At 40.1% G+C, this 17,785-nt stretch overlaps 7 protein-coding genes and 1 non-coding gene across 9 annotated transcripts in view; 3 read left to right on the top strand and 5 right to left on the bottom strand.

Moving 5' to 3' along the window:
* LOC104722317 overlaps nucleotides 1-680 on the bottom strand; it is a 2,656-nt gene extending 1,976 nt beyond the window's left edge. The window contains exons 1-2 of the mRNA XM_010440461.2: nucleotides 395-680; nucleotides 19-85 (exon numbers count right to left, since the gene is read on the bottom strand). Coding sequence (XP_010438763.1) covers nucleotides 19-85; nucleotides 395-637 — 310 coding nt within the window. The 5' untranslated portion in view covers nucleotides 638-680. The remainder of the gene's footprint in view (nucleotides 1-18; nucleotides 86-394) is intronic.
* Nucleotides 828-2,672, top strand: LOC104722318 (E3 ubiquitin-protein ligase RNF126-like). Of its 2 annotated transcripts, none has more exons than XM_010440462.1 (2): nucleotides 828-1,052; nucleotides 1,398-2,672. In XM_010440462.1, exon 2 carries the CDS (start codon nucleotides 1,442-1,444, stop codon nucleotides 2,525-2,527), a length of 1,086 nt encoding a protein of 361 aa, XP_010438764.1. In that variant the 5' UTR covers nucleotides 828-1,052; nucleotides 1,398-1,441; the 3' UTR covers nucleotides 2,528-2,672. The 2 variants fall into 2 exon arrangements, with proteins under 2 accessions (XP_010438764.1, XP_010438765.1); XM_010440463.2 differs by having other exon boundaries at nucleotides 839-1,069; nucleotides 1,398-2,527.
* Nucleotides 2,941-5,328, bottom strand: LOC104722319 (probable pyruvate kinase, cytosolic isozyme). The gene is made up of 3 exons (XM_010440465.2): nucleotides 4,927-5,328; nucleotides 4,051-4,512; nucleotides 2,941-3,969 (listed from the first exon to the last, which is right to left on the bottom strand). Exons 1-3 carry the CDS (start codon nucleotides 5,143-5,145, stop codon nucleotides 3,157-3,159), a joined length of 1,494 nt encoding a protein of 497 aa, XP_010438767.1. The 5' UTR covers nucleotides 5,146-5,328; the 3' UTR covers nucleotides 2,941-3,156.
* On the top strand, nucleotides 5,714-5,787 carry TRNAI-AAU. The gene has a single exon. It is a non-coding gene; the product is annotated as a tRNA-Ile (tRNA).
* On the top strand, nucleotides 5,882-8,398 carry LOC104722320 (N utilization substance protein B homolog). The gene is made up of 7 exons (XM_010440466.2): nucleotides 5,882-6,258; nucleotides 6,603-6,679; nucleotides 6,890-7,024; nucleotides 7,157-7,211; nucleotides 7,308-7,395; nucleotides 7,665-7,763; nucleotides 7,849-8,398. The coding sequence occupies exons 1-7, from the start codon at nucleotides 5,951-5,953 to the stop codon at nucleotides 7,984-7,986; spliced, it is 900 nt and encodes a 299-aa protein (XP_010438768.1). The 5' UTR covers nucleotides 5,882-5,950; the 3' UTR covers nucleotides 7,987-8,398.
* On the bottom strand, nucleotides 9,468-11,009 carry LOC104722321 (putative F-box/FBD/LRR-repeat protein At4g26350). The gene is made up of 3 exons (XM_019232538.1): nucleotides 10,137-11,009; nucleotides 9,916-10,050; nucleotides 9,468-9,815 (listed from the first exon to the last, which is right to left on the bottom strand). Exons 1-3 carry the CDS (start codon nucleotides 11,007-11,009, stop codon nucleotides 9,531-9,533), a joined length of 1,293 nt encoding a protein of 430 aa, XP_019088083.1. The 3' UTR covers nucleotides 9,468-9,530.
* Nucleotides 11,755-13,902, bottom strand: LOC104722322 (F-box/FBD/LRR-repeat protein At4g26340-like). The gene is made up of 4 exons (XM_010440468.2): nucleotides 13,536-13,902; nucleotides 12,549-13,451; nucleotides 12,316-12,450; nucleotides 11,755-12,228 (listed from the first exon to the last, which is right to left on the bottom strand). The coding sequence occupies exons 2-4, from the start codon at nucleotides 13,380-13,382 to the stop codon at nucleotides 11,944-11,946; spliced, it is 1,254 nt and encodes a 417-aa protein (XP_010438770.1). The 5' UTR covers nucleotides 13,383-13,451; nucleotides 13,536-13,902; the 3' UTR covers nucleotides 11,755-11,943.
* LOC104722323 (subtilisin-like protease SBT3.18) lies at nucleotides 14,039-17,204 on the bottom strand. The gene is made up of 8 exons (XM_019231793.1): nucleotides 17,129-17,204; nucleotides 16,782-16,940; nucleotides 16,024-16,697; nucleotides 15,856-15,923; nucleotides 15,497-15,745; nucleotides 15,282-15,396; nucleotides 14,923-15,136; nucleotides 14,039-14,843 (listed from the first exon to the last, which is right to left on the bottom strand). Exons 1-8 carry the CDS (start codon nucleotides 17,202-17,204, stop codon nucleotides 14,260-14,262), a joined length of 2,139 nt encoding a protein of 712 aa, XP_019087338.1. The 3' UTR covers nucleotides 14,039-14,259.

The raw sequence follows: 17,785 nt of genomic DNA on the forward strand, positions 1-17,785 counted from the left end.
AATTTGGCTGCAAGTTACCTGTTACTTTGCTGAAGAAAGCATTCTCATAGGTCTTATATTGAGTCAAAGCATGTGGAATGAAATCCTGCAATTTCAGAAACCAAAATCAAAACTACAACAGGATTGTACGGGATACGAAGACACAATTGTAGACTGGGATCACTGCCAATAAGTTCTAATGCTATTATTCAACAAGAAGATTTCACCATATGAACAAAACTTAGCACCATGCCAATACATAGAAACGTCTAATCAGAGCAAATCCTGTTTTGAATCGAACTCATTTCAAGTAATTAAAGCTTATGAGATATTGAATTCCAAATCCATGGTTTTGTTGCTAAGAATCTCGATTCGTAAGAAACGTCATGGTGAACAAAAGAGAGAGATTAGTAACCTGTATAGAGCGGAACTGAGAGGTCGAGTTTTCACGGAAGGAACGAGCAGAGCGCATGGCGGAATCCGTCGATTCCTTCACCGTCTGTTGGAGATCACCCACCCATTTCTCTGCTCCTCCCATGGCTTCCCCCACCGAATCAACCACACCGATCGCTTTATGCTCCATCGCATCAGAAACAGTTTCAGTCGCGATCGCTGGAGCCGAATCGTCGGTAACGCCGGTTGCTTCGGTTTCGCTCATCGTCTCCGATTTGCCTTTTCTGACACCCGAGACAAACGCTACGCTTCTTCTTTCAACTTGAGAATCACCTTTCACCGGTTCGGTTCGATTCGATTCGGTTCAATTTGATTCTAAATTAGAAGTTGGTTTAAATCGGTTAAGGTCGACCCGGCCCCTTTATATATCAATTTGTAGTTAATGGGCTTTTAAGATTGGGTCTGCAACTTTACGTTGCATTTCTCTTTCTTCGTCTTCGTCTTCGTCTTCGTGTTCCTTTCCTCCATCATTTTTTTTCTTTTTCTTCTCCCACCATTTCTGCAGACCTCTCCTCCCAGAAGATAAAAAAGACAACAATAAAAGAGGCTCTCTTTCATCTTGGTGGAGATCTCTCAATTAAAGAAGAGAAAATATTTCTTTCTCTCTGGATCTCCAAAAAGTAAGAACATTTACAAGGTTTGGTTTTGTATCTGTTTTGTTTAGATTACTCTATGATAATTGGGATTTTTTCTTTTCACGGATTAGCTCTAGTTCCAATTATTCATTGGTTGGTAAAGTTTATATTTTTTCGTCAATTATATAATTAGTTTATTCGTGTTTGCATTGAAAACTTGGTTTTCTTGCGTTTTCCTGTCTGAATATTGAGCTATTGATCTTAATGAAAATGAGTTTTTTTGGGAATGCCGTTATGTTTATTTAGATCTGCTGAAACTGAATATAATACGGATGGAACAAAGATGGGAAATTTATTAGGTTTTCATCATGTTCTTTCTAATTATTTTAGAAACGAGAGATTTGGGTGGGGAAGGAAAGCAGGAGGAAGAGGCAATGGCAGCTAGGTATTGGTGTCATATGTGTACACAAATGGTGAATCCAATCATTGATGCTGAGATCAAATGTCCCTTTTGCCAAAGCGGGTTTGTCGAGGAAATGAGCGGTGAGATTACTGGTGGCAGCAGCGGTGGTCTAAGGGAGGTTCAAGACCCTGAGATCGATTTTGGTACAGACCGTGCATTGTCTCTATGGGGTCCAATCTTGCTTGGAATGATGAGCAATCCTCGGAGACGTAGAAGGTTTAGGAGGACAGAGTTTGGTGTTGATAATGATGATGATGAGGAGGTCAATGGTGCTGCTGATGATGTTGTTGGTGGAAATGACCGCAATGTCCATCATCTTCATCATCATCGTCGTCATAGGCACAGGCAACAAGGTAGAGAGATTGATTTAGACAGAGAGTTTGAGTCTATCCTTAGGAGGAGACGGAGAAGCTCAGCTACCATACTGCAGTTGCTTCAGGGGATTCGTGAAGGGATTACTTCCGAGTATGAGAGCTCGGACCGAGACCCGTTTAATCAGTCAGCTGTTGTTCAGGGATCGACGAGTTTGAATCAAAACCGGAACAACACTTCTCTTTCTGCTATTGGAGATTACTTTGTTGGACCCAGTTTAGACCACTTGCTTGAACATCTAGCTGATAACGATCCTATCAGGCATGGGACTCTTCCAGCTCGAAAAGAAGCCGTGGAGAATCTCCCAACGGTCAAGATAAGTGAGCCATTGCAATGCTCGGTTTGTTTGGATGATTTTGACAAAGGAAGTGAAGCTAAAGAGATGCCGTGTAAGCACAAGTTTCACATCCGGTGTATAGTACCGTGGCTCGAGCTTCACAGTTCGTGTCCTGTCTGCCGTTATGAACTCCCTCCTGATGATGAGACAAAGATAGATCCGGTAAGACCGAGAACAAGAACTCTAGAGATCAACATAAGTAATGAGAATATGGAAGATGATGCAAGCAATAATAATGTGAGCGAGAGAAGGTTCTCTTTTCCGTGGCCATTCAGCGGATTATTCTCTTCCTCCTCTTCTTCATCCGCATCCGCCTCAGGGTCATCTCATCTTGGTGAGAACTCATAATCAGGGTGAAGGAAAACATCATCACTATTCCTCAGTTTGTAGTACATAAAATCTTGTTCACTCAGATTTTTGAATATAACAAATAAACACTTTGGATGAATGGAAACTTCTCTTTATTTGTTTTATATCATCTTGCTTGACTTAATGTGCTGCATAAACTCAAACTATTTGCATTTTGCACAGATGAATCTGATGATCATATGGGTTTGTTTGTGATTCAATAGTTTCCGTTAAAAGTACTTCTTTTTCTTTCTCTTTTGGTGTGTAAAACATAAAAAGATGGACACAGGTATTTATGTAGAGAGGGAGGGGCATGTGAATTTGGTTGTGGACTGCATGCAATATCTTCAAATACGAATCCCAAAGCTCTGTGATCACGAGCCAAATGATTCACGTTACACATTTTGGCAAGATATATTCAAAAAATAGACTTTAGTTATGCAATTGCACTCGTACCAAACAAAGCAGAGTATGGTCCAACAACATTATGTAATGTGTGAAGTTTCAACTTGTCAGCCAAACACAAAAAAAAATCAAAATCAAAAAAGACTTGGAGTTTCCATGAAAACTTTATGAATAATATCCAAAACGCTAAGAAACTCCGGAAAAACGCATAACGCAAAATGAGATCACTTGACAGTCAAGATCTTGATAACAATAGCGTTACCTGTGCGGAGGAGAGCCACCACGGAGTCTCCGGTCTTGCACAGCTGCTTCTTTTTCCCGTACTCTGTCGCGAACTCGATAGTCTCTTCTGTTGACTCGTCAATCGAGGCTCTAGCTGATCCAGCGTACAGCACCGGGACTAAACCCCGGAAGATGAGGCTGTGTCTTGCCGGTGCCTCGTTGCTACACGACCAATCAAAAGAGTCGGACGTGATTTCTGGAACTACAACAGACAAAATGGGTATCCCTGGTCTGTACTTAGCCACCAGTTTCGCCGTGCTACCTCCTCTGGTCAACACCAACATGAGAGTGGCTCTAGAGGAAGTAGCGGTTCTGACTGCAGAGGAAGCAAGTGACTCGATCGGGCTCATGGGAACCTCAGCGTGAAGCATTATTCTCTTGAAGATGTCTCCATTGTCCAGTGTGCTCTCTGCTTCCACACATATCTTCGCCATTGTACGGACAGCAAGCTCTGGATATGCTCCTGCTGCGGTTTCACCGCTCAGCATGACACAGTCCGTACCATCGAGGACAGCGTTTGCAACATCAGTAGCTTCTGCTCTTGTTGGTCGTGGGGATTTGATCATAGACTCGAGCATCTGAGTCGCTGTAACCACTGGCTTCCCCATGAAGTTGCACTTGTAGATCATCACTTTCTGAGCTAAGAATATCTTCTCGATTGGGATCTCCATTCCAAGGTCACCTCTTGCGATCATAAACGCATCCGAGTTTACCAAGATGTCATCAAAATTGGCCACACCTTCTTGGTTTTCAACCTGACAATATATAAAGTAACATATCATAAGAATTTGAACATAGAAATGTGATATTAGTTTGAGTGGCGTTTATATGTATACCTTTGACATGAGAAGAATGGTTTTGGCATGTTTCCCTAGTAGCTTCCTAACCTGCACCAAGTCTGAACCTTTTCTGACGAAAGACAGAGCAATCATGTCGATTTGATTTGGAACTCCCCATTCAAGAATGTCTTGCTTGTCTTTCTCAGTTAATGTTGGGAGATCAACCACAACACCAGGGAGATTAACGTTCTTCCTCTCACCAAGCATTGATGTGTTCTCACAACGGCAACGGACCGTGCCCTTTGCTTTGTCACAAGAAAGAACCTTTAAGGAGATGGTACCATCGGCACAGAGTATCCCCATGCCTGGATTGACATCTTCAGCTAACTTTTTGTAGCTCATGCAAATCGTCTTATCATCACCTTTCAAGTCATAGTCTGTCGAAATGGTGATTTCTTGGCCTTGTTTCAACTGGATAGGTTTCCCATCCTTTAAGAACCCGGTTCGAATCTCTGGTCCCTGCCAAACAAATCCAAAATCCTTTGTTATAGCATTATTCAAAAAAACATACCCCAAAACATATAATCTATCAGGTTCATGATATTATTAATAATAAGGCCTCTACAAAAAAAAAGAGTACGTATCAGCTAACATTAAGCTACACATCCACTTCACATTTTTATTAACTTTCCTGTAAAAGACAAGAGAGTGAGAATTTCAAGCAAAGACTCTATTGACAGTTTCTATAACACAAACGTACCATATCACAAATATCAGGAAACAAAACAAGTGTCCTCAGATCAACAATGAAATACACCAAGCAATACAGAAACAGGCGTGAACAGAGCCCATCAGCCCAAATCAAAAGAAAACACCGCAATGGCATCCCTATAGAAATGCACATATATCACAGAAGTTTTTAATAAGATTGACCTTGGTGTCGAGCATGACAGCACAGAGCATGCCAGTGTTAAGCATAGCCTGACGAAGATTGTCGAGGGTCTCCTGGTGATATTCATAAGATCCATGAGAAAAGTTGAAGCGAGCCACGCTCATCCCCGCCCTAAGAAGCTTCTCAACCATTGGAACGGATCTGGACGCTGGCCCGAGTGTGCACACGATCTTAGTCTTTGGCCTCTGTTCCATAGCCATCGTAGTAGCGTAAACGATCTCAATACACAAAATAATAACAAAAGACGATCTGGCCGAGACGATCAAGGACTGTGATGATACTGTGTCAGAGAGATCTGATTTGGAGGACAAGGCAGAGACAGATCTCTTTGAAACCTTTGATGTGGAAATGCAAGTTTGTTGGTTGGTGGGAGGTGCAAAGGCAAAAACCTAAACGCAGGTTGCTGGAAGAAAAATAAAAATCACTTAGGGGCTAAAATGAAGAAATTATGTTGTAATTTTTTGGTTTTTTGTGATAGAAAATAAAATAGCCACGTAATAATAAAGATTAATAAATACATCATTTTTTTGTTTTTGTGATTTCACTCCGAACAACAATTATATCCGTTTTGTTATCATAGAATCTAGTATTTTGAATTCAGAAGTCTAGAGTAACAAAACATTAATCACATAAACCCCCAAAAAAATGTTAAAACTCAGCACACTTAACAAAGTACATTACAATGTGTAACACTTGATACTTGTCTTGAAAGAAACCTGCCTCATCAATTTTATACTAGTATATATATGTATCAGAGTATAACGTATTGGCCTATTAGCTCAGTTGGTTAGAGCGTCGTGCTAATAACGCGAAGGTCACAGGTTCGATCCCTGTATAGGCCATTTTAATTAAATTTAGTCAGGGCGACGATAAAACGTCGTCGTTTGTTTTCCCTGAGATATTTTTCTTTTCTTTTCAATTTACGGATATCGTTATCTGCTTCTTCTTCTTCTGATTAACACGACGAAGCAGAGAGAGAGAGAAGAAGAGCTCGAAACAAAAAAAATGGAGGGAACCATATCGCCGCTTTGCTTACGTTCGTCCTCGAGTCTCTGTTACTTCTCCAGTAACGTTTCACCAGATTCTCACCGTTCTATAGGATTTACATTGGTGGATTCGCTCCGGCCGACGAACTTGGTTTCCCTAAGGACTGGAAATAAACGGTCGTCGTCTCTACGGCTGTTTCTATCCCCGACGAGAAGCGCTCTACGTACGCCGAAGATTTCCGCGGAGGAGGTGAAAGATGTCCCGATGCCTAAGATAGATAAGAGCGGTCGATTGAGCAGTCCTCGAGCCGCACGCGAGTTCGCTCTGTAAGCTTCATTATCTCTCTTTGTTCGTTTCTTAATTCGTATTCGCTATTTCGCTGGTGAATTGGAGATTTTGCTGGAAAAAAGAAATCGTCTTTACTGAAATTGGGACGATTTTGGTTATCTTTGTGGCTTCGTGGGACTAGAATGAAGCTCAAATTAGAGTTCCATGAGTATTGGGTTTAAGGTCTTATCCAAAACCCTAAAACCTGAAATCAATTTTGGTTTAGATGGGATAACTCCAGACTATATACACTTTGGTTTCCACTGAAATGAACTAGTGTATGATTATTTGCTGTTGGTTTGAATCTGTTCTCTAATTTTCTTATTTTGGATGATCTTGACAGAGTAATACTTTATGCCGCATGCTTAGAAGGATCAGACCCTATTCGTCTCTTTGAGAAGAGAATAAATGCAAGAAGAGGCAAGTATCTCAACTAAACCATGTTTTTTTTTTAATCTTGTTTTTGTTTCCTGCTTCAACACAGTCATGAATATAGGACCCATTGTAATCTCTGTGATTTTTATTAGTACTATTTCCTACTTTGTGATTTCCTACTTTGTGAATCACTTGCTCAATTTTTTTTTCTGGATTTAGATGCTTGTGATGAGTATAATGTTTGGCTTTGTACAGAGCCTGGATACGAGTTTGACAAGAATTCTTTGTTGGAATACAACCACATGAGCTTTGGAGGACCCCCAGTTAAGACAGAAACAAAAGAAGAGGAAGATGAGCTTGTGCGCCATGATGAAAAAGAATCGAAAATCGGTTGGTCAAGTTTTTCTCTTCTGCTTTACTTATTATATATAGCAAAAGACTCTTGTTTGGATCAGCTAATGGAAATTTCCCTTGTAAACGACATACTAATACCTGTTTTTTAATCCTCTTTTTTTTCTGCAGAAGCAGAAGTGCTTTCAGCTCCCCCAAAGCTGGTGTATAGCAAACTTGTATTACGGTAATCTATAACATGTATCGATGGATAGAAATTGCTGCTTACTTTACTCCAAAATAAATCTTGAATACCCTATTGCTACTATTTATTTTTCCAAAGGTTTGCAAAGAAACTCTTGGCTGCTGTGGTTGATAAATGGGATACTCATGTCGTTATCATCGAGAAAATCTCGCCCCCAGACTGGAAGGTATAAACTAAACACTTGAACTTCAACTACGGTCGAGTACTGGATCCTTTAAAATTAAGGAACCACCAAACTCAAAACTTCGTTGCTTAGCATTATCTTCCGGTGTCTCTTTATGTGATAGCTCACATTATTATTAGCTGTTTGGCACCCTGAGCTCAACAGTTGACTTTTGAATTAGCTTCTTTATTTTGGTTGTGTGATTGTATGCATATCTGTCTTTCTCTTACCACCGGTAATAACCTTATGGATGTTTTGGCAACTATTCGCAGAGTGCACCAGCTGGAAGAATACTAGAGTTTTCAATTCTTCACTTGGCAATGTCTGAAGTGGCAGTACTTGAAACCCGACACCCAATAGTCATAAACGAGGTAACATACAGTTAGTTTTGCAATGTGATACACACCTTGCTCTTGTTGTGAACTAACACTTGTTACAAAAATGATGTGAAAAAAGGCTGTTGATCTTGCAAAACGGTTCTGCGATGGATCAGCGCCACGCATAATCAACGGATGCCTAAGGACATATGTCAAGGAAAGAGCGGCAACATCAACACCTCAAGCTTTAGAATCAAAGCAAGAAGTGTCAGTATAAGTTAGAAGTAAAACCTGCAATCTACGTTAGGAGGCAGGCAGGCAGGCAGCCTCAGGATTTTGGTCGTCGGAAAAAGCTCGTAGGCAAAGTGTTGATCCCATGATCTTATATATATATAGACGGAGTCACTATGAGGAGAGATTCTGTCTTCACAGACCGCTTCAGGTACGAAGGTTTTGATAAACCTGAGACTGAATCTCTATCAATTGCAGCTCAACATGAATATTTGCTAAGAAACACAAACATGCTCATGTCTGTATTATTAATATATATTACCCTAAGATTTTTATGATTTTATGTCGTAGTCGGTAGTTTTCATGTTTATGTCTTTGTATTCTCCTTCACTTGTGTCCCATATTTGAGAAACAAAAAACAAGCTGTATAAGTGTATAATCAGTTTTTTCGTAAAGTTTTCTTTGATTCCTCAAAATGGAGATGTTTTTTACTTACAGTAACAGAGAGGTAAGAGTTTTTTACTTTTTTTGTTGTTGTTGTCTTACTCACGTACTAAAAGGGCCCTTGACAAAAAAAAAAAAGCCCAAACCAAAAGATAGAACCCATGAGAGAGAGCTGATGCTAAAACGGGAGCGTAAAGCATAGAGATTAGGGCATCTTCTTGTAATCAAACCTACTCGTGGCCGTATATAAACTTCTTTGTATTATAAGTTCATAACAAACAACCTCGCGGCGTATTTATATATCTGTTTATCAATCGATTCGATTTTTGGTGAAATCTCATTAGCAATGGCTTATCTATAGTTTTCGTAGTCGTAGATTCGAAATGTTTTTTTTTTTTTTTTCGTTTTCTTGAGTCTTAAGAGAAAAGAGATGGTGAGGATGACGAAAAAAATCATTCGGATTCCCTTTGAATTCCCTACGGGAAAGATGTGATTATATAACCAGCTACTTCTGACTCATCCATCTTCTTTTTTTTTATTCCTTTGCTTACTCTGCCTTGGTTTGATTTAGTGTGAAGTCTTCTTATGAAATTTTTGTTTAGTTTAAGTAGTCTTTGATGATGAAAGATGACGAAAAAAAATCGTTCGGATTCCCTTTGAATTCCCTTCGACGGGAAAGATGTGATCACAAACCAGCTACTTCTGATTCATCCATCATTAGATTTTTACTAATTTTTTTCAAATCTTGATTTTCTAAGGAAAAAAAAGTAGGCCAGTGATGCAAGAAAATATTTGCTACTCTTGATGAAGAACTTTGTTCTTTCACTTGATGATTGGTTTTACCACCAAGATCTCTGAGGCCTTTTTTTTGTTTTCTTCTACTTTTTTTTTTATTCCAATTTTATCAGTCATGTTCTTGTGTTTTAATTTACAGATATCAATTCGAAGTAACCAAAGGTTTAGACTCGTGAACAAACTTTGAAATGTTTATCTTATTCGTCAATGGACTTATGATGTGAAACCACTCTAGCCACTATTCAGATTTTCTCAGGCCAAACAAGTTTAGATTAAACCAGACCAATTAAAAAGCAAGAGGGAAAAATATTAAAGAATATACGACATCTCTGATATTCAAAGCTAACATGTTCAATCGAGCAGAAGCCGACATGATGGGGAAGGCCTACGTACAGCTGCTAACTCCCGGACCATCCGATACTTCTCTCTAAAATCATTTGAGTCCAAAGAGAAACTTTTCTTTAAACCAGTTGCATTCCCTAGGACATATGTTGCCAATTCTTTATCTCTTACTCTACCTTTATACCCACTCCACTTGAAACCTTCAAGACTGGACAACAAACTCGCAGGAACAGAACTCGGCCGCTTCCAGCAATTCGGGATCTCTGAACTAGGAAGTCCACGGCAATAATGATGCTGATAACAATTACCAACAATTACACGGCAATGATCACGATCAAAAACATACTTGTGCTAAAAGTGACAGTAGAGAAAAAAAAAAAAGACTTATACATACATTGGTGAGTGTGAGAAACCGTAGTTTAGGGGAATCTTGGAGCATTTGAGTAAGAAGATCCCACCAACCTGGAGTACACGTACATATCTTAAGGTCAACAAGGTGACGGACGATTATTTCAGAAGGATTCATAACCTGTTAATATAAACAAAATTTTAAGTCAGAATAGTACGGAGGAACAATATATATATATACATGCTAATCACAAGATTTGTTATTACCTCTGGTAGTGATAAACATAGATAAAGGCCTCTGACCCAACTAAGCTTTCTGAGATACTTCTGAGCAACTGATTTATTACTAGTCCCAATACGTGCCATGACCAAATCAGGCATTTTCCGACGGGAGTCGAGAAGAACATAATTAGAAACAAAAAAATATTTCAAAGGAGCCTTGATCACATTACTACTACCCTTTCCAAACATCTCGTCGAACTTTTTCTCAAAAAAATGCCGTCCTCTTAAGGAAGACACATCAGCAGTGTATTCTATAGTGTGGCCTGCCATATGTATCGTACAGTCGCCATCGACATTAGGTCGTGCTAAACTCAACTCCTCAAGATTAGGGCAACCGTATATAAGCCTAAGAACAGAAGTTTTGTCTGCGAAACCGGGACTCCTAAGGTATAGTTTTTTGAGGCAAGGGAGGCAAACCGCTAAAGGAACATCCACAAGAACGCAATCTTTGATGTTGAGTAACAAGCTCTCGAGTGTTTCACATGTATATAAGCTACGAGGCAAACGGAAGGATCTTTCCTCAGCATAAGCAATAGAAATTTCAAGCTCACGCATACGACGACTAACTGCAATATCAATCCATAGCCCAACATCTACATCACGGCATTCAAGGTTAAGATTAAGATTCTTGAGAACCAACCTCTCTAGAACTGGACCGTTATGTTTTAGCAAAGATCTGTAAACAAACTGCGTGAATCTTTGGTTTTGACTTCTACAACAGTATTCAAGTTTTGGCACCGATCTCCAAAGGTATCGCCATCTTTTGGACAAACGACTCGTGACAATGACATCTTTTGTTGGTATAAATGACAGTATTTGCAAGAGCAAGTGATCCGGACATTGACTGATGATGTCCATATCAACACTACAAAACCAAAAGTCGAAAGACTTAAAAAGGATATATATACATATATGATTCGAAGCACAGACACACAACACATAAAAACAGAGAATCACAGTAAAAAAAAAAAAAAAAAATTACACTGATTGTTTGGAGATATGCGTAGTTCCTTGTTTGTCAAGATCTTTAGCTCTTTGTTTCCTCGGCGACTAAGGACTAAAAATTGACGAGAAAAAACCTAAACCCTAGCAGAAAGTAAATCAGGGGGCTGTAAATCAAGTCAAAATTACATATATATATATATATATATATAGATTGAAATGAACTGCAATCTACAATCTAGGAGAATCTAAACTACAAGAAGATATAATCTCTATGACTCTATCCTTCTGTTACGGAGCTACCAGACCTATGAAGATCCAATATACGCATCTCTTGTACCGAAGATGCTTTAGTATGTAAACCAGTGATGAACTGGTTTTAACCACAGTCTAATCTAACTCCAATATATAATGTCAAAATTACTCATTTGTACAATACAAGTCGTTATCTATAATTTAAAAACTTTATAGTGATTAACGATGTGAAGTTACCTTGATACAGACTGTCTACTGCTGGCTGTGAAGCCACATATCTTTTGAGAACGATTAATATTCCGCGTCAAACATGGATGCGAGGGTAAAAAGCTGAGGGAGTCAGATCAGAAGCTATATGTGTGTCATTGACACTATGCAAAAACAGAGATGATCGTGTTTCGTTTGAGATACTTACTTGAAAAAAAATAAACCGTTCATATCCAGACTTTCTAGTTTGAGGTACAGAGGAGAAGCAAGGTGGGTTTGACATGGTTCATCATGCCTTATTATTATTTTTTTTTGTTAAACCAGTCTTGACCAAAAACTAAACACAACCATGAAATAAAAGAGATACTACCAAAATGATATATATTATTCAGTCGAATAGAAGCTGAGACGAAGTTGAAGCTGTAGGTACTGATGCCAACTCCTTGAGCATACGATACTTTTCTCCCACATCAGTAGATTCTGGAGTAAACGTTGCTGTCCTCAAATTTGCAGCATTCTTTATGACATATGTTGCCAGCTCTCTGTCTCCTCGTCTCCCTTTGTACCCAATCCACTCAAATGCCTCAAGACTAGATAAAATACACTCGGGGACAGAACTCGGCAGCTCCCAACCAATTGGGGTTTCTTTGCCACAAAGACCAGAATCATGTTTCTAAGACAAACATCAGAGTTATCAGTCAATAATATTGGAAAACTAAATCAGACTAAAGCATATTAGAGAGACAACGTAGGCACGTACATCAATGAGTTTGAGAAATCTTAGTTTTGGGGAATCTTGGAGCATAGAAGTAAGAAGATTCCACCAACGTATAGCAAATGTATACAAACTCAGATGAACAAGCTGATTGAAGATCATACCAGAAGGACACCTAACCTGTTTTTTTAGTTATACACAACAGCAGAAAGTAAAACATTGAGAGGGATAATAATATGAAAAATCACAAGATTCAATTCTAAGGAGTTTCTAATTACCTTTGAAATTGATAAACATAGAGAAAGATGTCGGACAGAAGTAAGAGCCCTCAGAAACTTCTGAGTAACTCCTCTAGTAATCGCAATATTTGCCTCGACCAATTCAGGCATGTTCTCAATTTGACGGGACTTGTAAAGTGCTTCATCTACGATGTTAAGGTACTTCAAACAAGGGGCATCTATCACATATCGACTACGACTAACATCATTTGTGTCGAACATAGTTAACCGTTGTAAGGAAGGCACCACGACAGTGACATCCATTACAGAGTCTTCCTCATGTCGCTCCAAAAAAAATTCTTCAAGATTTGGACAGCCAGATAAAAGACTTGGAAGAGATGCATCGTCTACGTAATCAACACTTGTTAGGTGCAGAACTTTGAGAGACGGGAGACGAACTGAAGAAGGAACATCCAAAAGAACGTAACTGATGAGACTCAAGGTCTCTAGTGTATTAGAGGTGTATAGGCTACTCGGTAAAGTAACAGACACATCCTTGGAAGAACGAATATTAATTTCCAGCTCAATCACACGGCGACTAACTGCAATATCAATCCACAGTCTAATGTCTATAGCGGGACAGTGAGAGCCAAGATTGAGATGCAATTGTTGTAGAACAGGTGCCTTATTTGATAGCAACGACCTGTAAACAAACTGAGAGAAGCTCTTATAGTCACCCTTGTGATTGGTATCGTCGAATCGAAGTTGTGGCACTAACGTCCAAAGAAACCGCCATCTTTGGGACAAAAGACTTGTGGCCACAACATTTCTTGTCGGAACACATGACAAAATCCGCAAGAGCAAGTCATCCGAAAGCTGACTGATACGGTCCATTTGAGAAACAATGCTCTGAAATCTCAAACTTTGAGCTAGTGGCCAAAGGACCAAGTCTACGATTTGAGTCTACAGATTAAAGGGGTTTTATAAACAATACAGTGGAGAAACGATACAATTAAACAACAAACTGCAGTGGTCACAAAAACTTACAGTTCGATTGTTTGGAGATACACTCGTAGTTCCTTAGTGCTTGTTGGGTGTTCTCGAATGACAAAATGATGCGCTAGAAGAGTAAGAAGAGAGGGATGATTTAGGAGCTGACCAATGACCTAGGCCTCATTGATTTTACCCTATTTCTCTAGTCGCAAACTCTGTTTCGCAAAAAAAAAAAAAAAAAAAAAAAACCCTAAATCTAAAGTTGCTTTGCATTTCTCAGTAGAGGATAACAAAGGAGTTCCCTAGAGCATAACAGAGTGTCCCTAAAAATACCAAAACCCAGACGAAGACGAAGCTTGCCACAGGGGATAAAGTGCGGCAAATAGTGAAGCTGAAAGGTCTCAACTTTAAAAGTGAGAGAGAGACTGTAATCCCCGAAGTATGGCTTTGGGTGCAATCGTACTAAGTACTTAACCCACAATCTCAATCGAAAAGTAAACCGATTTAAGATATTCATTGGAGATGGTTAAAAGTTAAACCCGGAACCAAACCGTATATAGTCGAAATTGCAGTAACTTGTATAAGCGTAAACCAAGAACCAAACCAAACAAAGATTCACTGATACTATTGCGATTGGGTTAATCACAAATTCACAATATTCCCGGGAAAATTTGAATTTTGTTCTGAACCAGACTAAACCGAACTATATCTTCGGATAAAACGATGAGAACACACCATCCATCTATTTCAATGGGGGCAAATCATTTACATGACTTTCTCAACTGCTTGGAAAAAGACCACCGTTGCTCAAGAACACAACCAAAGGACTTCGAACACGATGAACCCCATCTGTCCAAATGATCTCCCCAAATACATACCGGGCAGAGGAAATCTTGGTGGGCTTGAATGTAACATAATATGAGTGTTCTTGTTGGCACTTCGAGAACACCATAATCTGCGGCCAGATCGCCACTTCCACTCCCACAGGTCTAATGATGTCCACGAAATAAACCGTGCTTTTGTTTGGACCAACGTTGCTTACAGTACGTTTTATGGTCCTGGTGAATCTCAGGCTCGGTATGGTTATAGATGGGTAGTTGAAATCCGCATTGGTTCGATACGAGTGAGAAGGAAAACATATTGTGGAAGACTCTGAGTGGAGAAGCATGGACTTGATTTGTTGATCCGTGTAGCCAATGTTGCACAAGAAGAGTACATAGTCTTCAGTTCTGGTATTATAAATCAGACCAGGGTCCATGGCTTTCAAAGGGTTTATATGCCCAGCACCAATATCAAACGGGTCAGTGGACTTCATCGACCCACCAGAGAGGATCAAGTCGTAGCTCGTGTCTCTTGTATACGCTGGAAACGGAAAGAAGATAGATCAATACCATATTTTGGTTTGTAAGAACAAAATGGGAGAGCCTATTAGAAGTAGAACCTGTGGTCATGATTGCGCTTCTGATTGCAGCTGGTGACCAGTCAGGGTGAGCTGACTGAAGAAGCGCCATAACTCCAGCCACATGAGGACATGACATTGACGTTCCAGACTGGAAATTCCACTCAATAGATCGGTGATCTCCTGGTAACATTGTAGGTGGAGTTTTAGAAGGCCATGCTGCTAATATCCCAATACCGGGCGCTGTAATATCTGGCTGCACAAACCAATAGACACACCAAAAACCAATATTCAGTAAGGTGACAAATCTAGCTCTGGTTTACACTCACTATATCTCAAATACTTCAACACAATTGCATCCTCAAACATACAACTTTATGAACCAAAGTAAATGAGTGTACCTTGAGAATATCAGGTGATTGTGAGCTAGGTCCTCTTGAAGAGAAATATGCAACAGTGGGTGCTGTAGTCTCTCCGATAACAGTTTTGCTCGGTCCAATTTTCACAACTGGCACTCTTCATTTTTACCAAAAGGAATCTGGTGAGTTTGTTTTCTATAATCATATATCAGCGTTGCGCTTGGTAGCAAAATGTATAACCGAAGAATGTGGCTTACGTAGGTGAACGAGCAAGATAGTTCCTAATCATTGTCCCGTGAAGAATATCAACACGAACTGTTGGGATCATGTCTACTTCTTCAGCGAGCTGTTTGGTGGGTGATGCTGCAAATATCAGTGCCGATGCATTCGCTCTTATTGCAGCAGCTTGTGCTTCTTCGATGAACTGAACGGGACCCAAAGTAGAGAAGCACAAAATGATTGTCTCACTGGCAATTATCTTCAACCAGTTCTCCCATTTGCAAACCCTGCACATAACAGTCCTTACAGTTATACACCAATGCTGCTATATAAACATGTATAGAAAGCGGCATGAATTGAATTTCAAATACAATTTAAAGAATTTTGAGATTAATACCCTCCACTGAAATACGTTGTTGCAACTTCTAATATACCAGTGATCTCCTGAGAAATCAAGCTCTGACCCTGAAATTATTCAAAGTTCTAATCTTTTAAATTCTGAGCCTAAAAAGAATCAATCTTTCAGAATTAGTTGTGGCCTACAATGAACTATATAGGTGAGTACCGTGAGAGTGAAACTGCCGTCGATAACAATTCTGGTGGGAAAACTCCGATCCACAGTCGAAGCTGCGACGGAAACAACCCAAGGAGAGACGTTCTGAACAACACCAGGATCAGGCCCGTCGTTTCCGCAAGAGAAAACCACGCTGATTCCTCTCTCCGCCGCGTGAAACGCCCCAATATCTGCGCTCGACTCGAAAAACGGAGATAACGGCGGAGATGAGCCGAAAGACGCGGAGATCACGTGAACACCATCGTGGATCGCATCGTCGAAAGCTGCCAAGATATCAGCCTCCGTGCAAACCCCTTCCAAATCCTTCCCCCAGCACGTTTTGAACACTGCAAGCCTCGCCAATGGAGCTCCGCCGCGAGCGGTGCCGCGTCCAAGATCGGAGAAGCCGGAGACGTTGCGAACAACGGATCCGACGGCGGTGGAAGCCGTGTGTGTGCCGTGACCGAGGTAATCACGCGGCGATCTGTATTCCGGATCTCGCGTGAAGTCAATCGGTCCGTACGTCTCTTCGAATCCTCTGAGGTAAAATCTAGCGCCGATCAATTTACGATTGCAATGTACGGTTGGATCGAAGTCTTCTCCTCCGACGCATATTCCGTTCCACGACGAAGGTATAGGTTTCGCCTCCGTCGGTTCCTTGAAACTCTCCGATTCCGGCCAAATCCCTAAATCGAAAGTAACAAAAATTTCAACGAAATGCTAACATTGAGAGCTCTGCAACAAGGAAAATTCGGGGACAAAGCAGAGACCAGTATCAAAAATCCCGACGATGATGTCGGAGCCATAGGCGAGCTGCGGCGGAGGAGTACGACGGACATTGTCGACGGTGAGACCTAAGAAATCCCAGCTCCTCGTTGTGTGTAACTTCAAGCTTTTGCTTTTGAAAACCGTTATGACCTGGTCCAATTCTATACCAAGTTCGGTTATCTTTACCGGTTTTCATTCTAATTTAATTACCGGTTTTAGTGTAACTGAACAAAACGGAACTAGATCGATTGGAATACATGTTACTGGTTCCGCTAAACCAAAACCAAACCGATTTCTTTAATAATGGGAATGATTTTGCCGCTATATAATATAAAGATGGAAGTATTACTTGCTAAAGAAGCAGCTTGTGTTGAGTTGAGTTTTGCGGAGAAGCCTGAGAAGCCATAGTTGTAACTGTACAACATCGATCGTTCCGCATCTTCTTTGCTACAATAATATCTCCAAAAATTCACGGACGAGATCATTGACCGACAAAAAAAAAAAAGATTGTAAAAGAAATGAGTTTTGAACAAGGTAACCTTGTGAAGACTTTGGAAAGAAGATGAAGGTGGTGGCTTGAAGCTAACGCAGAGTTTTCTAGCCGGTTAGCGCCTAAATATACAACGTAAACCTGGAAGACATGCCAAAGCCAATCCGGAGTTAAGTCTGCAAATGAAAAGATATCTCATACACAAGGTTTAGTGTTTAGTGATTTACATGAGAAATTGGTGTTGTTGCTTGAATTGATGAGTGAAGTAGTAATGTAAGAGCAAGAACAATAAAATTTTCCATTGATTTTATACGGCCCGAGAAAGATCTAGCTTGACACATTGCTGCTACCAATCACTCAGATTGAGATACTTATAACTAATTCACTCTCAAGCTTATATTAATCATTTATAAATCGATCATTGTGACAGACTCAACAAGGCATAGGCTCACGAACCACATCATTCTCACTTTTAGGTCTAAACTTGTTAATAGCTAGATGCCTAGATTGTTTAAT

Source organism: Camelina sativa, chromosome 11, assembly GCF_000633955.1.
Source record: "Camelina sativa cultivar DH55 chromosome 11, Cs, whole genome shotgun sequence".
In the NCBI taxonomy this organism is placed as follows: domain Eukaryota; kingdom Viridiplantae; phylum Streptophyta; class Magnoliopsida; order Brassicales; family Brassicaceae; genus Camelina; species Camelina sativa.

Coding starts and splice junctions, on each gene's coding strand:
- LOC104722321 (XM_019232538.1), bottom strand. CDS start 11,009: ATGGACATCATCAGTCAATGTCCGGATCACTTGCTCTTGCAAATACTG. Junction 10,051..10,136: donor TATGTTTATCACTACCAGAG/GTAATAACAAAT, acceptor TTATATTAACAG/GTTATGAATCCTTCTGAAAT. Junction 9,816..9,915: donor GGTTTCTCACACTCACCAAT/GTATGTATAAGT, acceptor AATTGTTATCAG/CATCATTATTGCCGTGGACT.
- LOC104722323 (XM_019231793.1), bottom strand. CDS start 17,204: ATGTTGTACAGTTACAACTATGGCTTCTCAGGCTTCTCCGCAAAACTC. Junction 16,941..17,128: donor ACAAGCTGCTTCTTTAGCAA/GTAATACTTCCA, acceptor AACTTGGTATAG/AATTGGACCAGGTCATAACG. Junction 16,698..16,781: donor CGTCGGGATTTTTGATACTG/GTCTCTGCTTTG, acceptor CTTTCGATTTAG/GGATTTGGCCGGAATCGGAG.
- LOC104722318 (XM_010440462.1), top strand. CDS start 1,442: ATGGCAGCTAGGTATTGGTGTCATATGTGTACACAAATGGTGAATCCA.
- LOC104722320 (XM_010440466.2), top strand. CDS start 5,951: ATGGAGGGAACCATATCGCCGCTTTGCTTACGTTCGTCCTCGAGTCTC. Junction 6,680..6,889: donor GAGAATAAATGCAAGAAGAG/GCAAGTATCTCA, acceptor GGCTTTGTACAG/AGCCTGGATACGAGTTTGAC. Junction 7,764..7,848: donor ACCCAATAGTCATAAACGAG/GTAACATACAGT, acceptor ATGTGAAAAAAG/GCTGTTGATCTTGCAAAACG.
- LOC104722319 (XM_010440465.2), bottom strand. CDS start 5,145: ATGGCTATGGAACAGAGGCCAAAGACTAAGATCGTGTGCACACTCGGG. Junction 4,513..4,926: donor CTGTCATGCTCGACACCAAG/GTCAATCTTATT, acceptor TTTGTTTGGCAG/GGACCAGAGATTCGAACCGG. Junction 3,970..4,050: donor CCATTCTTCTCATGTCAAAG/GTATACATATAA, acceptor ATATATTGTCAG/GTTGAAAACCAAGAAGGTGT.
- LOC104722322 (XM_010440468.2), bottom strand. CDS start 13,382: ATGGACCGTATCAGTCAGCTTTCGGATGACTTGCTCTTGCGGATTTTG. Junction 12,451..12,548: donor TATGTTTATCAATTTCAAAG/GTAATTAGAAAC, acceptor CTAAAAAAACAG/GTTAGGTGTCCTTCTGGTAT. Junction 12,229..12,315: donor GATTTCTCAAACTCATTGAT/GTACGTGCCTAC, acceptor TGTTTGTCTTAG/AAACATGATTCTGGTCTTTG.